Source organism: Crocuta crocuta, unplaced genomic scaffold (genome assembly GCF_008692635.1).
Source record: "Crocuta crocuta isolate KB4526 unplaced genomic scaffold, BGI_CrCroc_1.0 scaffold797, whole genome shotgun sequence".
NCBI lineage: Eukaryota > Metazoa > Chordata > Mammalia > Carnivora > Hyaenidae > Crocuta > Crocuta crocuta.
This window is the reverse complement of record NW_027529224.1, coordinates 242,830-260,077: the sequence shown is the minus strand read 5'-3', so window position 1 is coordinate 260,077 and position 17,248 is coordinate 242,830. Positions and strand designations below refer to the sequence as shown.

General features: G+C 44.5%; 1 protein-coding gene and 1 long non-coding RNA gene across 4 annotated transcripts; one reads left to right on the top strand and one right to left on the bottom strand.

Moving 5' to 3' along the window:
- Window positions 1-1,673: 1,673 nt before the first annotated feature.
- Window positions 1,674-16,975, bottom strand: LOC144226868 (uncharacterized). The gene is made up of 3 exons (XR_013333765.1): window positions 16,857-16,975; window positions 3,289-3,494; window positions 1,674-2,408 (listed from the first exon to the last, which is right to left on the bottom strand). It is a non-coding gene; the product is annotated as an uncharacterized LOC144226868 (long non-coding RNA).
- On the top strand, window positions 3,488-16,868 carry TRIM52 (tripartite motif containing 52). 3 transcript variants are annotated; one of them, XM_077758382.1, is made up of 2 exons: window positions 3,488-4,601; window positions 14,729-16,868. In XM_077758382.1, exons 1-2 carry the CDS (start codon window positions 3,789-3,791, stop codon window positions 14,768-14,770), a joined length of 855 nt encoding a protein of 284 aa, XP_077614508.1. In that variant the 5' UTR covers window positions 3,488-3,788; the 3' UTR covers window positions 14,771-16,868. The 3 variants fall into 3 exon arrangements, with proteins under 3 accessions (XP_077614508.1, XP_077614509.1, XP_077614507.1); XM_077758383.1 differs by lacking the exon at window positions 14,729-16,868 and adding an exon at window positions 7,641-9,009; XM_077758381.1 differs by lacking the exon at window positions 14,729-16,868 and adding an exon at window positions 7,252-7,720.
- Window positions 16,976-17,248: the final 273 nt, after the last annotated feature.

Below are 17,248 nucleotides of genomic sequence, written 5' to 3'. Positions count from 1 at the left end.
CAAATTGGAACAAAGAATCTATTACTACATACAATGACATGGATGAATCTCCTGAATTTAAGTAAAGTGAAAGAAGCCAAGCATAAAAGCACACACTGTATGTTCCTTTTCAGTGAAGTTCACAAAAAGACAAAACTAATCCATGGCTACAGAAGTCAGGATAGTGCTTGCCTGCTTTGGGGAATGAGTGAAAGTGGACATGGGATTTCTGGGGATGCCCATCTTTTGTTCTCGATGTATGACTCTGAGGTTTTTTTTGAGCTATAAATTTATGATTTGTGCATTTCTGTATGGATGTTACTTTTCAAGTGGAGGGGAGTGAAAGAACTACCAGTATTTCTGGAGTCTATAACAGTGAAACCACCCACAAACTCACAACCAGACTCAAGGCAGACTTACTAGTCACACTCACCCTGTCCAGCCAAGATCTCTGGAATCTGACTCAGGTATGGAGTGGTAGGAAAAGAGCCTGGCTCTTGAACTCAGAGGGGAGAAACAAGCCAGAATCACATCAAAGGCATTCTGGAGGTCGTCTATCCCATGCCTCCTAGCCCAGGTGTCAGCAAACATTTTCTGCAAAGTATCAGAGAGTAAATACTTTGGAATTTTCTGGCCAAATATAGTCTCCATTCACGTATTCATCTTTATTTTTTTTAATCCTTTAAAATTTAAAAACCATTTTTGAGGTGCCCTAGGTGACTCAGTCAGTTGAGCCCGATTCTTGATTTTGGCTCAGGTCATGATCTCATGGTTTGTGGAACTGAGCCCCGCTTCGGGCTCTGTGCGGACAGTGTGGAGCCTGCATGGGATTTTCTCTCTTTCCCTCTCTCTCTGCGGTGCCCCTCCCAAATCATGCATGCATGCTTGCACTCTTTCTCTCAAAATAAGTAAGCTTAAAAAATGAAATAAAATTTAGAAACCATTCTTACTTCTTGGGGCTTACAAAAAGAAACTGAGGGCCAGATTTGTCTACCCCTGTGCACCAAACCAATGCTAGACTGCCTCTCTAGTACCTCTGACAAATGATCCCCAGTGTCTGTGTGACAAGGGCTTGCCTTGTCACCATGAACTGGAATTTAATTATTTGCAGTTGAACTCTTGTGCGGGCTTCTCCAACCTAAAAATGCTGGTGGGAGGGGCACCTGGCTGGAAGGGTCCGAAGAGCATGCAACTCTCTGAGCAACCCCCTCTTCCTTTGTTCTGCTCCCCAGCTGGTTCCCCTATCATTACATGTGTAGGTTAGAACCTGAATTCAGAGAGTGGTATTTCAGCCCTGAAACACAGTTTCAGTCCTTCTTGCTCAGATTTGCCTTCATGGCTCCTTGGCTGGGTCATGACCTCTAGGAATGCTCCCAGATTGTATACTGGGAATTTACTTGTTAGCTTCCTAACAAATAAACACTACCAAAGATGTCCCCCCGTAGGCAGGTCAGGCCTGGGTTCAACTCCCTCCCTCTCCAAACATAATGCTCTCCAAACCACTAAACGGCAGGCAGTGGGCTACTTTTCACCATAGCGTCCCAATGTCCTTACCCTATGCAAAGAGGAGGACTTTCTTCTATGGCTCCTCTACTATAGGAAAGGCATATAATGGTAGGTGTTGGGGACACAAAGATAGGCCCAGTAGACACTGTTCCAATTACTTTACAGATGTCAATTATTCCAACTTCACAGTAACTCTAATACGTGCATCTTTATTTTGCAGATGGGGATATGGCAGCACAGTTGTTAAGAAACTAGTCCAAGGTCACACACAGAATTAAGTGGCAGAGTTGGGGTGCTAACATAGCCTGGGGCCAGCCTCAGGGAAGAGTCTCCTTCAGGAAATTATGCCTGGGCAGAGACCTGAAGGATAATTAGGGAGTTATATCTGGGTGAAGCAGTGAAACAAAAAAGCCTTCCATGTGGAAGAACATGCCCAAAGACATAGAGGCAACAGCCTGGCATGAGTGTGTCAGAGTCCCATTTCAGGTGGATGGCTCTGGTGGCTGCAGAATGGACTGAAATGAGGACAAATGACCCTATAGGAAACATTGTGTCCAGTTGGAAGCTGATAGGGTCAGATCAAAGATGAAAGGAAGAGATAGAGAAAGTGGCCTAGATTTGAAGAGATAAAAATCAGCAGGTCTTGATGGTTTCAATTTGTTGGGTTTGTTATTTATTCAGCAGATATGCAAGAAGTACTTGCTGTATGTTCAGCACTATGATCGGGGAGCTGCATGTACATTATTAACAGCACATTTACCATTCTTGCTCTGTAGAGTTTACATTTCAAGTTCAGGCCCCGAGACGGAGAGCAGGAGTTCTAGGGTGCCTTGAAGATTCCGTTAGGACAGGTAGTGTTCCTCAAACCAGTGACCAATTCGTGAGGGGTGCAATCATACCCGTGGATCTTGAACAGCATTTTACTGAAGCAAAATAGAACAGAACATATCAGGGTGTCTTGACTGCCATAAGAACAATTTTCAGAAATTTTATTTGTTACATATGTGCAAGTCTATTGGATTAACATGTGCAATGCACTCCTTAGTAAGGGTCAAGTAAAGAAAGAAAAACAAACCTTGCAAAAACCTTGGGATAAGGATAACAACACGCCTATAACTCTGAACACCTTTAAGGGACTGATCATGCCTTATATGTTCCTATAATAAAGTGGATGGATAAATGGATGGGTTATGCATGTATGTGATGGATGAATTAAAGTGAATGGGCAGGTGGATGGATGGTTGTATTCGTGCACGCAAGCAGGCATGGATAAGTGAGTGGATGGTGAATGGAAGCATTACCGATGAAGGCAAAAAGATCAAAAAGATCTATAGAATAAGTCAGCATAAGGCATGCTGAGTCTGACGTATCTGAAAGGTCGCAGGACAGTGGAGATGGACATAGAAGTAAAAGTAACGGGATACATGAGGCTAGGAAGCCGAGGCTCTGCAGGTAGTTAGAAAGGGGTTAAATGGTTTGAGGAGAAAAGTTGGAGGTATGAGTCCCACGCGAAACCGTTTGATCTCACAGCCACTCCACGCCACCGCGCGCACCACCCCACTGCTTCCCTGCAGGCCACGCCCCCGAGCGTGGCCTCCATAGAGACGGAGTTCTCACTACCACAAAGGTTTCTGGCTAGAAGGGCCGGAAGTGCACGAGAGCGCGAGCTTGGCCACCGCACTTTTTGGGTCCGTTTCCGGGGAACTGGCCCTCCTGAGGGACCGCCGCATACTCTGTGTCTGGCTGGTGTGGAGCGGCGTAATGGCTTAAATTGATTCTCTTTCCACCTCTGCCCATTCTCACCAGTCTTTCCTATCAGCGCCGGCTGGATGGCCGTCACGGCTCCCAGCTGTCTCGTCCCCTGGGACATCATAAGACAATGTGGTCCTCCATTGGCTCAGTCTACCCTTTCCGAGCGTGGGTTAGAGCGCCTACGTCATTTTCTATCGCCTCCGGCTGGGGGTGGGGAGTGCCAGCACCGGAGGAGGACACCTCTGGGTCGGGCAAACCTGGAGGAAGGCAAGAAACGTGTTGGGACATGAATTTGCAAGCTGAGCCTTGAAAGTAAGTGGAAGCTGTAGCCTGGTTCCGCCCCCGCTCCCCTTAGAGAGCGGCTGATTCCAGACAGCCTTGAGCTGGGAAGAGCCTGGGGGAGAGGCGTAAGGCTCCTTTGCCGGCTAGAGGAGGAAGAGCAGCAAGAACAGCCTTGGGTCACAAGCGTAGCTTGGAGGCAGGGGTTGCAGGCTCGTCCCCGCTACGTAGCTCCGAAGTAGACGCATCCACAACCCCAGGCTGCGCATTAAATGGCTGGCTGTGCTACTACTCCTAACCCTATGCAGACCCTTCAGGAGGAAGCAGTGTGTGCCATTTGCCTGGATTACTTCAAGGATCCCGTTTCTATAGGCTGTGGGCGCAACTTCTGCCGAGGGTGTGTGACCCAACTATGGGGCAAGGAAGATGAGGAAGACAGGGGCGGGGAAGATGATGGATGGGAGGAAGACGAGGATGACGATGCGGAGGGGGCCGTCGATGGATGGGACAACTCTATTCGAGAGGTTTTGTACCAGGGCAGTGCTGACGAGGTGTTTCAGGACCAAGATGATGAACTCTGGATTGGTGATGGTGGCGTCGGGAATTGGGACATGGACTATGTGTGGGACCAGGAGGAAGAAGAGGAGGAAGATCAGGACTATTACCTGGGAGGCTTGAGACATGACCTGAGAATTGACGTCTACCCACAGGAGGAGATACTGGAAGAATACGATGAGGACGACGAAGAGCTGTATCCTGATACCCACTTGCCTGCTCCTCCTCCTCCCCCTCCACTGGGCCCTTCACGTCAGTTCATCTGCCCCCAGTGCCGAAAGAGCTTTTCGCGTCGCAGCTTTCGTCCCAACTTGCAGCTAGCCAACATGGTTCAGATAATTCGCCAGGTGAGCCCCACTCCTTATCGCGGAAGCCGGGGGAATGATCAGGGCATCTGCTCCAAACATCAGGAAGCCCTGAAACTCTTCTGTGAAGTGGATGAAGAGGCCATCTGTGTGGTGTGCCGAGAATCCAGGAGCCACAAACAGCACAGCGTGGTGCCAGTGGAGGAGGTGGTGCAAGAGTATAAGGTGAGAGGCACAAGGGGGGAAAGAGGGTGGGGGGGTTGAGGAGAGTGGAAAGAAAAACAAAGGGAGCTGGGAGGCGGATACTTGCTAGTTGAATCTTTTTTTTTTTTTTTTGTGAGAGATAAGGGCACAGTAGTGGAGAGAGATGGGCATATGTGGATAAGAGACACACTGGCTGAGGCTGATTGGCTTCTCCAAAGTAATCTGAGCAAAGGCACCAAAGCTGACTACTCTTGTTATTCCATTTCAATCTGAGCATGGATGACATATCCCTAGTACCAAATTCTGTCTTTTGAGTCCTGAGACTGTACCTTACCAAGACTCCAGGACCCTTAACCACATAGGAATGGAAAGCAATTAAGTACTTGTACATAATAGACATTTGAGGCCTTGGAGTACAACCAGGTCAAAAGAGATGACTGGGGGAAAACATACACAAAAAAAGTGACTGGTTTTGGTAGGCTGAAAATAAGTGCAATTGGCCACACCCCCTTCCTAAAGTAGGAGGGTGCTTCAGTAGGGACTATCTATTTTCCCTGTACAGAGAGGCAGAGGACATAAACATCTTCTTGATGGATCAGAATAAGCCTCCTGTCTTGATAACTCTCCTTTCCTGGTATTTTATCATAGTGAAAGGAGTGACGGATTTAGGATGAGATGACCTGGCTCTGCCACTTACTGTCTAACCTTGGACAGGTCTTCACCTCTTACCTTTACTTTTCCCCTAGGCTTGTTAAAATTAAGAGACCATGTATATGAAAGGTTTTTATAAACCATAAAACACTAAACAAATGTCTGCTTTTTTATTTGATCTTCCTGTTTGTCTTTGCTTTGGGTTGATTTAGTTAATACATTGCTCTCCTGACCTGAGTAGTAGAGAGCTGTCTCAGTGACCGCTTAAATAATGTCTTCCTTATCAAAAGCCTAGGTGAATGTGACTTCTCCCAGTACTCAAGGAAGGAGAGATGTCTCAGGCCCAAAAAGTCTTATCCTGGATATTCATTAGCAGCTGCTCAAATTTCAGTGTGCTTTACAGTTTATAAAATCTATTTCCTCACGTTCTCCTACAGCAGTGGTTTTCCAATTGTGGATTTTGACCAATAAAGTAACTGTGTCATGCCTAGCATTATTTTAATTAAATGAAAATATCAGATTCATGGAACATAGTAAGGTAAACACTGTCTTATGAAAGTTTTAAATTTTATGTACACCTATGTATACTTGGTCTCACAGTAAAATGTATTGCTTACTCTGGGTTGCAGTCAAAACACAAACATTGTCCTAAAGTGTCATATATTAGCTATTATCATCACCCTTCAATTTAGTTACTGGTAAGTGCACAGTAAGACCCTACAGTCTTAACTCCAAATCCCTGCTAATGTCATCATACGAACCTGACTTTAGGGACAACCCTAGCATCATGCTTTCCCCTAGGGTAATAAAGTTTGCCTCCAGAAGAAACTACATCTTATACTTCTGGTTTTTAGTACACTGAAGCTGAATAAAGAAGGTAACTTTTCATCCCTCTGTTAGAATTTTCTGTAAGGATTTTGAAACCAAAATTTCTTACTGAAAGCCAATTAGGAAAAAAAGAGATGGTTTTTCAACTGGGGAAGCCAGAGAACACTCACTTGAAACTTGGAAATTATTTACAAAGCATGCCAGTGGGGCACCTGGGTGGCTCAGTCAGTAAAGCGTCTGACTTTGGCTCAGGTCATGATCTCATGGTTCGTGGGTTCAAGTCCCGCGTTGGGCTCTGTGCTGAAAGCTACCTCAGAGCCTGCAGCCTGTTTCAGATTCTGTTTCCGTCTCTCTCTGACCCTTCCTTGCTCATGCTCTCTCTCTCTCAGAAATAAATAAAACATTAAGAAAAATTTTTTTAAGTATATTGTATAAAGCATACCAGTAAATATAAACAGCAAAACCAAGTTAAACAAATTGGGGAAAATTCCTTTCAAAATATAGAATATTTAAAAGAAAAGAAAACTTTATTTTCAAATATATACCAGAATTTAGGTAGACGGTATTGCCAAACATAGGAATTTAAATCTACTTCAGTGATGATCACGCTGTTTAGTTTTAGGGACTGACTAGGGAGTTGTTACTCATAGAATCAAGGGAATATGTCAGTGATTTTCAGGAATAGGAGAAAAAGGCATTCTCTCTCTCCCTTCACAAATTACATTAGTATTGCACATATGGGGAGTGTTATAGTTTATAAAAGAACTCCTTGGCTGCTAAGAATACAAAGATAGAACAAGAAACATTCAGAGTAAGGCCTATAATTAATGAGGTATATAAACAGGTTGGGTAGCCACAGATGTTCATTGTGGGTATGATGCTGAATATTTATACTGCTATTTTTATTGCATATCCAAGACAAGTTATATTGTTTCGAGGTCAATGTACTTTTAAAGTTTAATTGTGTATAAAAAGAGCCTTTTTAGCTCTGAAAAGCTTACTTATTTACATCTTCCATTTTGTCCATCCCATGAGTTAAGAGTTCATCTTGACTCTTCAAGCTAGAATCAGAGGATTATGAAAGTAAAAGCATTTAGACTGACCAAGGACACCATTAAATGGTGTCAGGTTTTAGGCGGTGGAAGGGTGTATAAAAAGGAAATAAACAAAGATTTCACTTGTTGGGGTTCAGGCACAACTGGATGCCTGTATTGCCCTGCTACCCAGCTGCCACCAATAAAATCACTCATCGTTCTGCAAGAGAGACCAGATGCTTCCATCATCAATACTCCTTTTTCTGTTTTTTCCTGTGAGGTAGCTAAAGATGACAGCCAAAATTTTTTTTGAGGCTTTTATCAAGTATATATTCACATTATGATGCAGAAGATAGGGTCATCTTCTTCAGTTGAGTTACCAGTTACCTGAAAATGTTGGGCAGTGACACCATGCCAAACACTGTTAAATTTATGCCATTAAAAACAGTGGAGTATTCTGCAAAGCACAATTCTCTGAAGCTTTAAGATTGGACAACAATCTTCAAAAGCTATGAAAGCACAATAAATAGCCCTTTTAATTGCAAAGGAGAAAAAAATGGAGAAACTTGTGAAGCCTTGCATTCCAAGTGCTGCCACAACTTTGAGAGGAAATTGAGGAATTCCAGACTTTCTTCATCTACTTCTACAGTCTTAACTCGGAAATGATGACTGAACATATCAAACTTCAGGTTTTAAAAACTTTAGCTCATCCTTCTTTGCTGTTGAGATGAATCTACTGATAAAAATGTGTGCTTTGCTTATGTTTAAAATAAAGCTTTAAAAAGTGTGGGTGTGGTGGTTTCATAAACATAATACTTGACCACTAAAGACAAGTATTTTTGAAACTGTATCAAATGAACTGAGTTGGAGGAAAATTATAAGAGTATACACTGGTGGTGCTACAGTAACAGAATGTTCTAAATCTGGGTTTTTGGCAAGAACTAAAGAAAACTGTGTTTAAGATGTATTGTAGCAATCCCCACCAAGCATCCACTTCCATCGACTGGCCCATAATCTACTGGAAATCTTCACCTTGCTGTCACCATAACCTGTGTGGAAAACAGTAGATTTGATCCCAGTTTGCCTTGATTTTTGAAGATCTGTTCAGAATGCCACTGAGAGTGTTTTCTGTTACATACTCCAGTTCCTTAGTTGTTAAACAATTGTACTCAGCTGAATTTATGAACAGAACTGATTTTGAAACACCAATGACAAAATAACCCTCTGATTTTGGAACACCATCTAAAGAGAATCTGTACTTTAAATTTTCAAGAGTTAAAACTTTTGACAGAATGTACTGGATTGAAGCTTAAAATACATTGACCCTGAAATGTCAAAAGGCAAACACCAACATCACTGCTTATTATGAAATACTTTAAGCAAAACTTGCCAAAAATCCAGCTACACATAGCAAACTCATGCTAACAATTTCGAATATGCTTGGCCAATCTTTCAAGGACTAGATTTCTGAATGTTATTTCAAGACAAAATATGAAACATCTGGAACTATTTTGGGTGATTGTTATTGGCCTTGTTCTTAACAACCTCTATTAGCTTTATAAAGAGTGTTTTCAACTGATGTTTGGTCCTCACTGGAAGAGCTTCAAGAGGAGTATGTGGAACTTAAAGTCTGATTGTTTTGACTAGAAACTTCCAGATAAGCACTCTAGAAAAACTGGGATATAAAATGTCTAAAAATATGTGAAGACTTTATTCCATTTGTTATTCCATTTTCTCTTTACATCTTAGAAGCTTTTTTTGAGGGGAGTATATCTAGCTGTGGGGAGAAAATAGTACAAGAGTATTGTTAAAGCAGTTTGTGTTTTGTTACATCTTCTACACCACCCAAGAAAGATAAGGCTTAACAGTGACATAGTTATCACCTTATCTGAATAAATTTTTGCCTTCCAAAATTACCATTGCTTTGATTTTTAGTCATGATACTTAAATGTGAAATTTAATAACTTAAATAACACTGGAGGGAAATTTTGAGATTTTTAAGTATATGAAAAGTAGAGCTATGGTTCCACAAACATTGAGAAAAAACTGGTATATCCCTATTCACTAGATAGTCATTTGTTTATTGAATGTTTTCCCTACCAGGTTCAGCTATTGACTGCTGTATCACAAGTCAAGACTGTTTAAACTTGGTCCTCGCTACTCCTGTGGTTGTACCTGGGACCTCATCTTTAAACAGACTTGCTACACATCTGAAATCCTCACCCTCAATTGCACTATGACCTTAGCTCTTTGCCTTCTAGTGCAGTTAAATACACTCAAGTTATACCTGCTCTTCAGTTTTGTGGAAGCCACAGTTTACTGACATCTAAATTTTTTTCTTCCCAATTTAATATACTTGCTGACCCTGGACCTCATGAGTAGTCTTGGCATGAAGAACTGATCCACGCTGTAGTCTAGACCAGTGTTTCTTAACCTCGGCACTATTGACATTTTGAGTAAGATAATTCTTTGCAGGGTGGGGCTGTCCTGTGCATTATAGGATGCCTAGAAGCATCCCTGGACTCTACCCACCAGATGAAAGTAGCACCCCTCCACCAGCTGTGGCAACCACAAATGTCTCCCAACATTTCCAAATGTCTTATGGAGAGGGTTGATGGGAGCAAAATCATCCGTGGTTAAGAATCATTGGTCTAGGNAATATTAAAAAAAAAAAAAAAAAGAATCATTGGTCTAAATTCAGGGATAGTGTTCTAATCCACAGATGTGCCATTACCAGCTCCTGATCCCCCTGAAAGTTAATCCCAGAACACTAAGTTATTACAAATATTTATTGACTGATAAAAGAGGATTACAAAAGTGAACACATTAGCCTGTCATACCAGGTCTAAAAAGACTTTCCAACAATGTAAGTATTCTAAAGCTATGCTGTTTGATATAGTAGCTACATATGACTTGAGCTCTTGAAATGTGTCTAGTGCAAGTCAGGAACTGAATTTTTAATTGTATTCAATTTTAAATAATTTGAAATAGCCATACATGGCTTACGGCTGTCAAATCTTATTGAATTGTACAATTGTACACCTTTTTGTTGTACAACTAAATTTTTTTGTACGGTTCCATAGAAAGAAGGCAGGTTGAATTCTGGTCCTTTCTAGGACTCAGGAATAGAGGCAAGTCCAAAGGGAAGATGAAAAAGAAATGAGACAACTTTCTTTTCCCCATCAGGAGAAGCAAGCTCAAAGGCGCTATTTTTAGGCACAGAAGAAATATATAAAAGAAGACTTTCTTAGGGGTGCTTGGGTGGCTCAGTCAGTTAAGCTTCTGATTCAGCTCAGGTCATGATCTTGCAGCTCATGAGTTCGAGCCCCACATCAGGCTCTGTGCTCATAGCTCAGAGCCTGGAGCCTGCTTCAGATTCTGTGTCTACCTTTCTGCCCCTCCCCTGCTCACACTCTGTCTCTCTCTCAAAAATAAATAACATTAAAAGAAACAAATACCTTCTTACATTTTTTTAAAAATCTGACTAAGACAGCCTTGAACATTTCCACTTGTGATTCATGTGAATCACACGTGGGAAATGTGATAAGGGAGAACTCTAGTGGGAAGGCAGCTGAAAAAGAAACTGTATTACCTTCTTCCCAAAAAGAGCCAGAGCTGGGGCCTCAAAATGGGGGGGGGGGGCGGATGAAGTATAAATAAGGTTTTATTTGCTGCCTGACTTATGGAAAATGGGATATGGAGCAAAACCTAGCATTAAAGTAGGTAAGTGGTTTCTTCCCTTTTTCCTCTCATACCTAAATCCTGGCAGAGAGTGGTAAGGAATCCATGAAGTCCCAGAAGGGAAAGCAGTTTGTGCTGGCAGTGCTAAATAAAAAAAAAAAAGGGGGAAGTGAGAGGTTTTAGGAATAACAGGGCCAAAAAGGAGGAGAACTAAAAGTGATGACAAATTTAACTTTTAATTATACAGTCTTTGCCCACAAAGCAGAGTCCTCAGAGGTACAGTATGAGGACCCTGGGCATAGGGAAACAGCTCATCTTACAATGTGAGAAGTGTAGGAGATGTGACAGGGGACCAGCAAAGAAATGGCCTCTTAAGTTACTGTTCTTCTCCCCATATCTATCCCTTCCAAAGAAGGAGGAAAATGGATACCTCAGGGATTTGCACTAGAAACAACCTTAAAGAATATATAGGCTTATTCTTCCATAGCTACTGAAGATCATGCTTAGGCCTTCCTAGTCTTTTACCTAATCCTAAAGAACTCAGATGCAGAGTTGGTCAGAGAGTTCTCATTGACAATTCCAACTGGTACTAAACAGGGCCCCACAAAGATGAAGGACCCAGGTCACCTGGAAGAAGATCCCTAGGGATCCTGCCCCCTTTTTGTCTGCCATTTCCTAATCAGATAGAATCCTCTCTCTCCCCTCTCCAGCAAAGGATGGAATTTTTCAGTAAGCTCCAGCTAGTTAACCAAGTGTGAGCAGAAAGGACTGTTTCCTCTTCAGCCCTCTTACCATATGGTAAGCTAGCTAGTCTCAAGGTTCCATTTTGACATACTCTCCTGACCCTAGTTCATATGAAATTCTCTTCCAGGAAAAGCTGATAAAAGGCACCTTGATCACCTTTAATTTCTCCCTACCACTTAATGCTGTTTTAAATCCTTTAACAAGCCAGAGGCTTGACTTCACCTTTAATGTCTTATAATTTTACCTGGACTATAGTCACCTGCTTGGACCACACCCACTTCCAGAGCCTCTCACTGCACATCTGCTGAAGCACCTAGGGCCTGGGGAACCCCACAGCCTATCTCCCAGGGAAAGCCCAACGGTATGCCTTAGCAGCTTTCACGATGAGACCTCAGATTTCTGCCTAAGATGGGCAACGAATATTTTCAAGAGACATAAGGAAATTATATGTGACTTCTTCTAAGATCTGTTGCTGGCTTTGACTTAATAACATATCCCCACCTTTCAACAAGAAAAATGGAATAGAACCTACAATAGGAACAGAACTTCCATGTTTCCTTCCAATCTTTTTGAGCTTAATTTTTTAGGCCTCAATCATGAATTAGTTTCTATAATCAGAGCCCAGTTCTAGATACTGGAGTGAAGAAGGTAGTGAGGAGAGAGACAGATTAGAGGAGATGTTGAATCCCTCATCATAAGGCCATTACTCAGCCATTACTCAGGACTCTCATGACTGTCCTACAGACTCTATTGTCCAACTTCTGAACTCTTACAGTCTTCCTTCAACCTTCAACTTACCCTCCACTCTGAGAACAAACACTTTACAACAAAATCAAGTCTAGGCAGGAAAGGGATGAGATAATCCTAAAGAGGAAAGTCCTAGGCTTCAGGACAAATTCAGATTCCTTAGTAGTCAACTCCTTCCTGATAGGGACTCCCTGGCCACCTTGGGTTTCACGCTCTCCTACCTTTCCATTTGAAACCATCCCTCCAAAAATTCTGCATGCAATTACTCTAACATCTTCTCCCTATGGTGATCCCTCTGCCTGGAACACCCTTTAACTACTTGCCCTTAACTACTCAGCCTGTGAGATTGGTTACCAAGATTGGAATCTTCTACAACCAAACCCTCTACCAGCAAATGCAGCATATGAGCCCAAACAGACCAGTCCCTGACCTCAGGGCACTGAGAAAAGCCCTAAGAGATTCAAATAAGGGCAAACTGAGCTAACGGCTATGAAGGCCCAGCACACCATCACTATGAGGGCATGAATCAAGAAGCCTAACCTAGACTTGAAGGTCACAGAGGGTTTCTCTGAGGTGGCAACCTGAATTGAGACCTGAAGGAAGCTTGGATTAAGAAAAGTGGGGGTGAGGAGTTGGCTAAGCATCAGACTTTGGCTCAATCTCGTGGTTGGGGAGTTCATGCCCTGTGTCAGGCTCTGTGCTGACAGCTTGGAGCCTGGAGCCTGCTTCTGATTCTGTCTCCCTCTCCCTTTGCCCCTCCCCTGCTCGCTTGTGCTTTCTCTCTCTCTCTCTCTCTCTCTCTCTCACACACACACTCACTCTTAAAAATGAATAAACATTTAAAAAGAAAAGTGGAGGTGGAATATGGTGGGCGTTTCAGGCAGAACAAGGTATGTTCTCTGTGGGAAAGAACTGAAAGTTGAAAGGAGCAGGGGAGAGCCAATGTACTCACAAAAAGGAGTATAGGCCAGAGCCAACCACATTGAAACTGCCAAGGAACAGTCGAATGAAGGGAAGTCACCTGCTTTAGTTGACAGTGGGCCCTCTGGTCTTGGCCACATCCTTTTCTCTCAGCCCCTCACCTATCCTATCACCCACAATAGTCATCACCAACACATTCAAAGGAAGACCTATCTCACCTCCTGAATGCTGGCAGGATGGAATAGAGGTCTCTGTTCCTAGAAGAGAGGTCATGGCCCTCTAGCAGGGAAACCAGAGGGGCTTCTCCCAGCTGGGTGGGTCTTGGGAATTCCCAGCAGAAAAGACAGACAGACTTAGAAGAGCATCTCCAATTTCTCCCTTGGGATGCTTACCCTGTGTGGGAATGGGGGTGGTGCCAGTGGAGATGAAGGAGAGGAGGGGCAGCCCAGGGGCTGGGACTAGAAGTGGGTAAGGAACCCTCCAGGAGGGACAGCCTGAGGAGCAGAAAGAAGGCTCTGCAGAGAGACTTTCCCAAAGGCCAGTTGGGGCTCTCCAGCAGGCTTCCACCTCCTAGAGGCCAGATAAAAGACTTGGAATGAAAAGGCCCAGGGGTACAGCCCAGGACCACCTGCACAGGAAATAGACCTGTTAAAGGAAGGGAAGCGCACACATCCTGTAGCCAAGGGGAATCATCCCACTGGAAGGGGCAGGGCTTCAGGCGGGAGGAGTCCAGGTGGGCCCATATGCCTAGCAGGGAATTGTGGAGACCTAGAGGGAAGCAGGTGCATATGTGGCTCAACTCCAGCTGGAACTGAGAAGGAAAGGCTGCCACTGCACCCTGACCCTCAGTACACCCAGAGTCCAGGCCATGCCTCCCTCAGTTCAGGAATGCTCTTCAATGGCTTTGTGGCTTGCCCGGAGGCCAGGCAGTGATTGGAGGAAAACTCCGAGGTGGAAAGCCCAAAAGGTTTAATCTGTTGTCTGGGGAAGTCCACTACATTCCTTTTCTCCCTCTCCTCCCCTGGCATTGCCAGACCGGTACTGATAGGCTCCAGGAGAAAACCTGAATTCCTCCCCTTAGCTCCAGAAGAGGGGGCACTGGCACAACCCTCTTACAGAGTAAGGGGCTGGTGTAGGGAGAGGCCCTTGGAATAAGGGGAGGCCAAGGGCACTTCCAGAAATTTCGGGCGTGGGAGCCTGCAGGGTGGGGGAAGGGGCCAGGCAAAAGTAGGACTGGGGTAGGGCAGGGCTAGCCTGGGAACTGCCCTCTTCTGGAAAGGAACTGAGAGACACCTAAAAGCATCTCCTTGAGCATGTGTGAGAGACCTGGGAAGCTTGTTTTAAACCTGCACCCTTGGCCCTACCTCAGGGATACTGATTCCACAGCTGCTCCCTGGCAAAATTCAAGAAAACAGCCAGCCAAATGATATTTCTCCAGGCGGGTAAATATAATGTGACTGAGTGATGATCTCTTTAGGTAGTGGAGGTAGGAGATGAAGAACTTATGTTCTTGAACTGAGACTAAATCCTCTGCCTATATAGGTCAAGCGTCAGGAGAGTCCTTGCGCTGAGCATCTCCACTAGACAATGCATGGAATCTCTCACCTCTCTATTTGTGCCAAGTGCCAGGGCACTTGGCATGACCCAAATTATCAACAGCAAGCTGGATATTGGTGTGGGTGAAGGTAAGAGTCTCCCACGACCACAGGAGAAACCAAATGTGTGGGTCGAGGTCAAGTTGGACTGTAGTGTTGGAAAAGCAAAAAGACAGCTAACTGGGAGTGCTATGGAGTCAGGTGACATACATGACTGGGACCCTTGAAGCACAGTCAGGGCAGCACCCTGAGGACCCATGGTCCTTCCCCAAGCCTGCTGACCCTCTTGTCAACTGCCCCTTACCTCCATCTCACTGGTTTTCATCACCTGCAACAATCGAGTTCAAGATTTTTGCACTGACTCTCTCTCCAGCTACATCTCCTCCCACATACGTTCCCTTATTGGAACTTTAACCTTCCATATAGCCACAGGTCTATATCCTACTTGTCCTTCCTCTCTTTGCTCCAATCTCCCTCTCAATCTCCGTTCCACTCACCCCATCAACTGTAAACCCCAAAATCCAAAATCCAGGTCCCCACTGTCTTGGCTCCCAAGTGAATTTCCCAAAACATAAAACAGAAACTGGTACCAAAGAAATGCTAAGTTTGCCTGCATTTACTCTGCCAGGCATCATTCTAGGTAGCTTTTCCCTTTTTTTTTTTTTTTTGAGTTTACTTTTTGATAGAGAGGGATAGAGAGCAAGCAGGGGAGGGGCAGAGAGAAGAGAGAGTATTCCCAAGCTGGCTCCATGATCTCTGCAAAGCTGGACATGAGGCTCGAACTCACTAACCGTTAGATCATGACCTGAGCCAAAATCCAGAGTTGGGCGCTTAACTAATTGAGCCGCCAAGGCGCCCCTGGGTGCTTTATTTAACTCATTTAATCTCAACACCATTTTAGGTTGATACTATTATTTCCAACCTCATTTTACAGATGTGAAACTAAAATTAATACACATTACAAACAAAATACTTATGTATAATCCACCCTTGTTTTGCATAGATGATAGCCACTGCTATCTTCCTGGTCTGTGTGCTCCCCCCACCCCTTTTAAAAAATATACACCTAAGTGGATCAGTCAGTTAAGCATCTGAGTCTGGATTTTGACTCAGGTCATGATCTCAGCGTTAGTGAGTTCAAGCTTTGTGACCAGCGTTCTGCCAAGAGCATGGAGCCTGCCTGGGTTTTCTCTCCCTGCCCTCACCCCCAATCATGTGCACGCTCTCTCTCTCTTCTAAAAATAAACATTTTAAAAATATCAAAATTAGGGGCGCCTGGGTGGCTTAGTCAGTTAAGCGTCCGACTTTCGCTTAGGTCATGATCTCGCGGTGTGGGTTCGAGCCCGGCGTCGGGCTCTGTGCTGACTGCCAGCTCAGAGCCTGGAGCCTGTTTCAGAGTTTGTGACTCCCCCTCTCTCTCTGACCCTCCCCTGCTCATGCGGTCTCTCTCTCTCTCTCCTAGAAATAAACAAAGCATTAAAAAAAATTAAAAAAATAAAAATATCAAAATTAAAAATACTTGAGAGAGGCGCTCCCAGCCAGCATCATATATTAATGTCAAGGATGTGCCATAGTGGGAGGCACTAAATACTCATATACCATGCGGTTAAATAGGAGAGCGGTAGCATGTTCCACTGCTTCAGTCTGAGAGCACCTCCTTGGGGGCACGGCTGGAACCCGAGACTGGCCGGCCTTTCTGTGAGGTGGTTAGACCCAGTGGCGGCTTTGGTCCGGAGTCCCCAGAATTCAGAACCCGGAGGCCGTTCCTCTCGCGGCCTATCAGTTTCTGCGACCGCTCTCCGCACTCCTGCCTAGGCGAGAGCTCGGTGGCCGATAAGCAGCCCACAGACCGATTTTTCGTTCCTCCCAGGTTTTCCGCTCCGTAATCCATTTTCGTCCTACTCTTGCCTGCACTAAGTGCTTCCGGACAGGGAGTGCCTCAGCCAATTCCCTCAGAGCAAAAACCTCTTGAGGGAAGAGCTGCCCTCTGAGATAGCAATCTGTCAGGATTTAATAATTCGCCTGAGCACAGTGTATTTTAAAAAATTTAATGCCATATTTTTCATATCGCTTACCGTTACTCGCAGTTCTCACCCAGATATTACGCTCTCTCAGTGTTTCCCTCCGAGCCACCCCGCGGAAAGGGAGAGGCTCGGGCTGTGCCACGTGGAAACACCGAAGGTGCTATGCGATCCTGACGGGAATATGCCGTGCCCTTCCCTTCTTCCGCTTTTTAGACATCACGCCCCAGTGAACGTTTGATGGGTCTTTTAAAACACTTGACCGAGTTGGTTTCAGAATTTTTTGTATGGCACTGCCAAACTATATTGCGCAGCGGTAGGCGACTGTGAAGTTCTGTCATTTCTCTTGCCCGTATTCCTTACCTGGCGCCGCCATTTTAAGCAGAAATGAATTATGGGGGCCGTCATTTTGCTCGAGCGGGCGGGTATTTCCGGTTCCGGTGGGG

Excerpts from the sequence above, each read along its gene's own strand:
- TRIM52 (XM_077758383.1), top strand. The coding sequence starts at position 3,789 with ATGGCTGGCTGTGCTACTACTCCTAACCCTATGCAGACCCTTCAGGAG. Across the intron at positions 4,602-7,640 it reads AGGTGGTGCAAGAGTATAAG|GAGAAAAAAATGGAGAAACT; the intron begins GTGAGAGGCACA and ends TTAATTGCAAAG.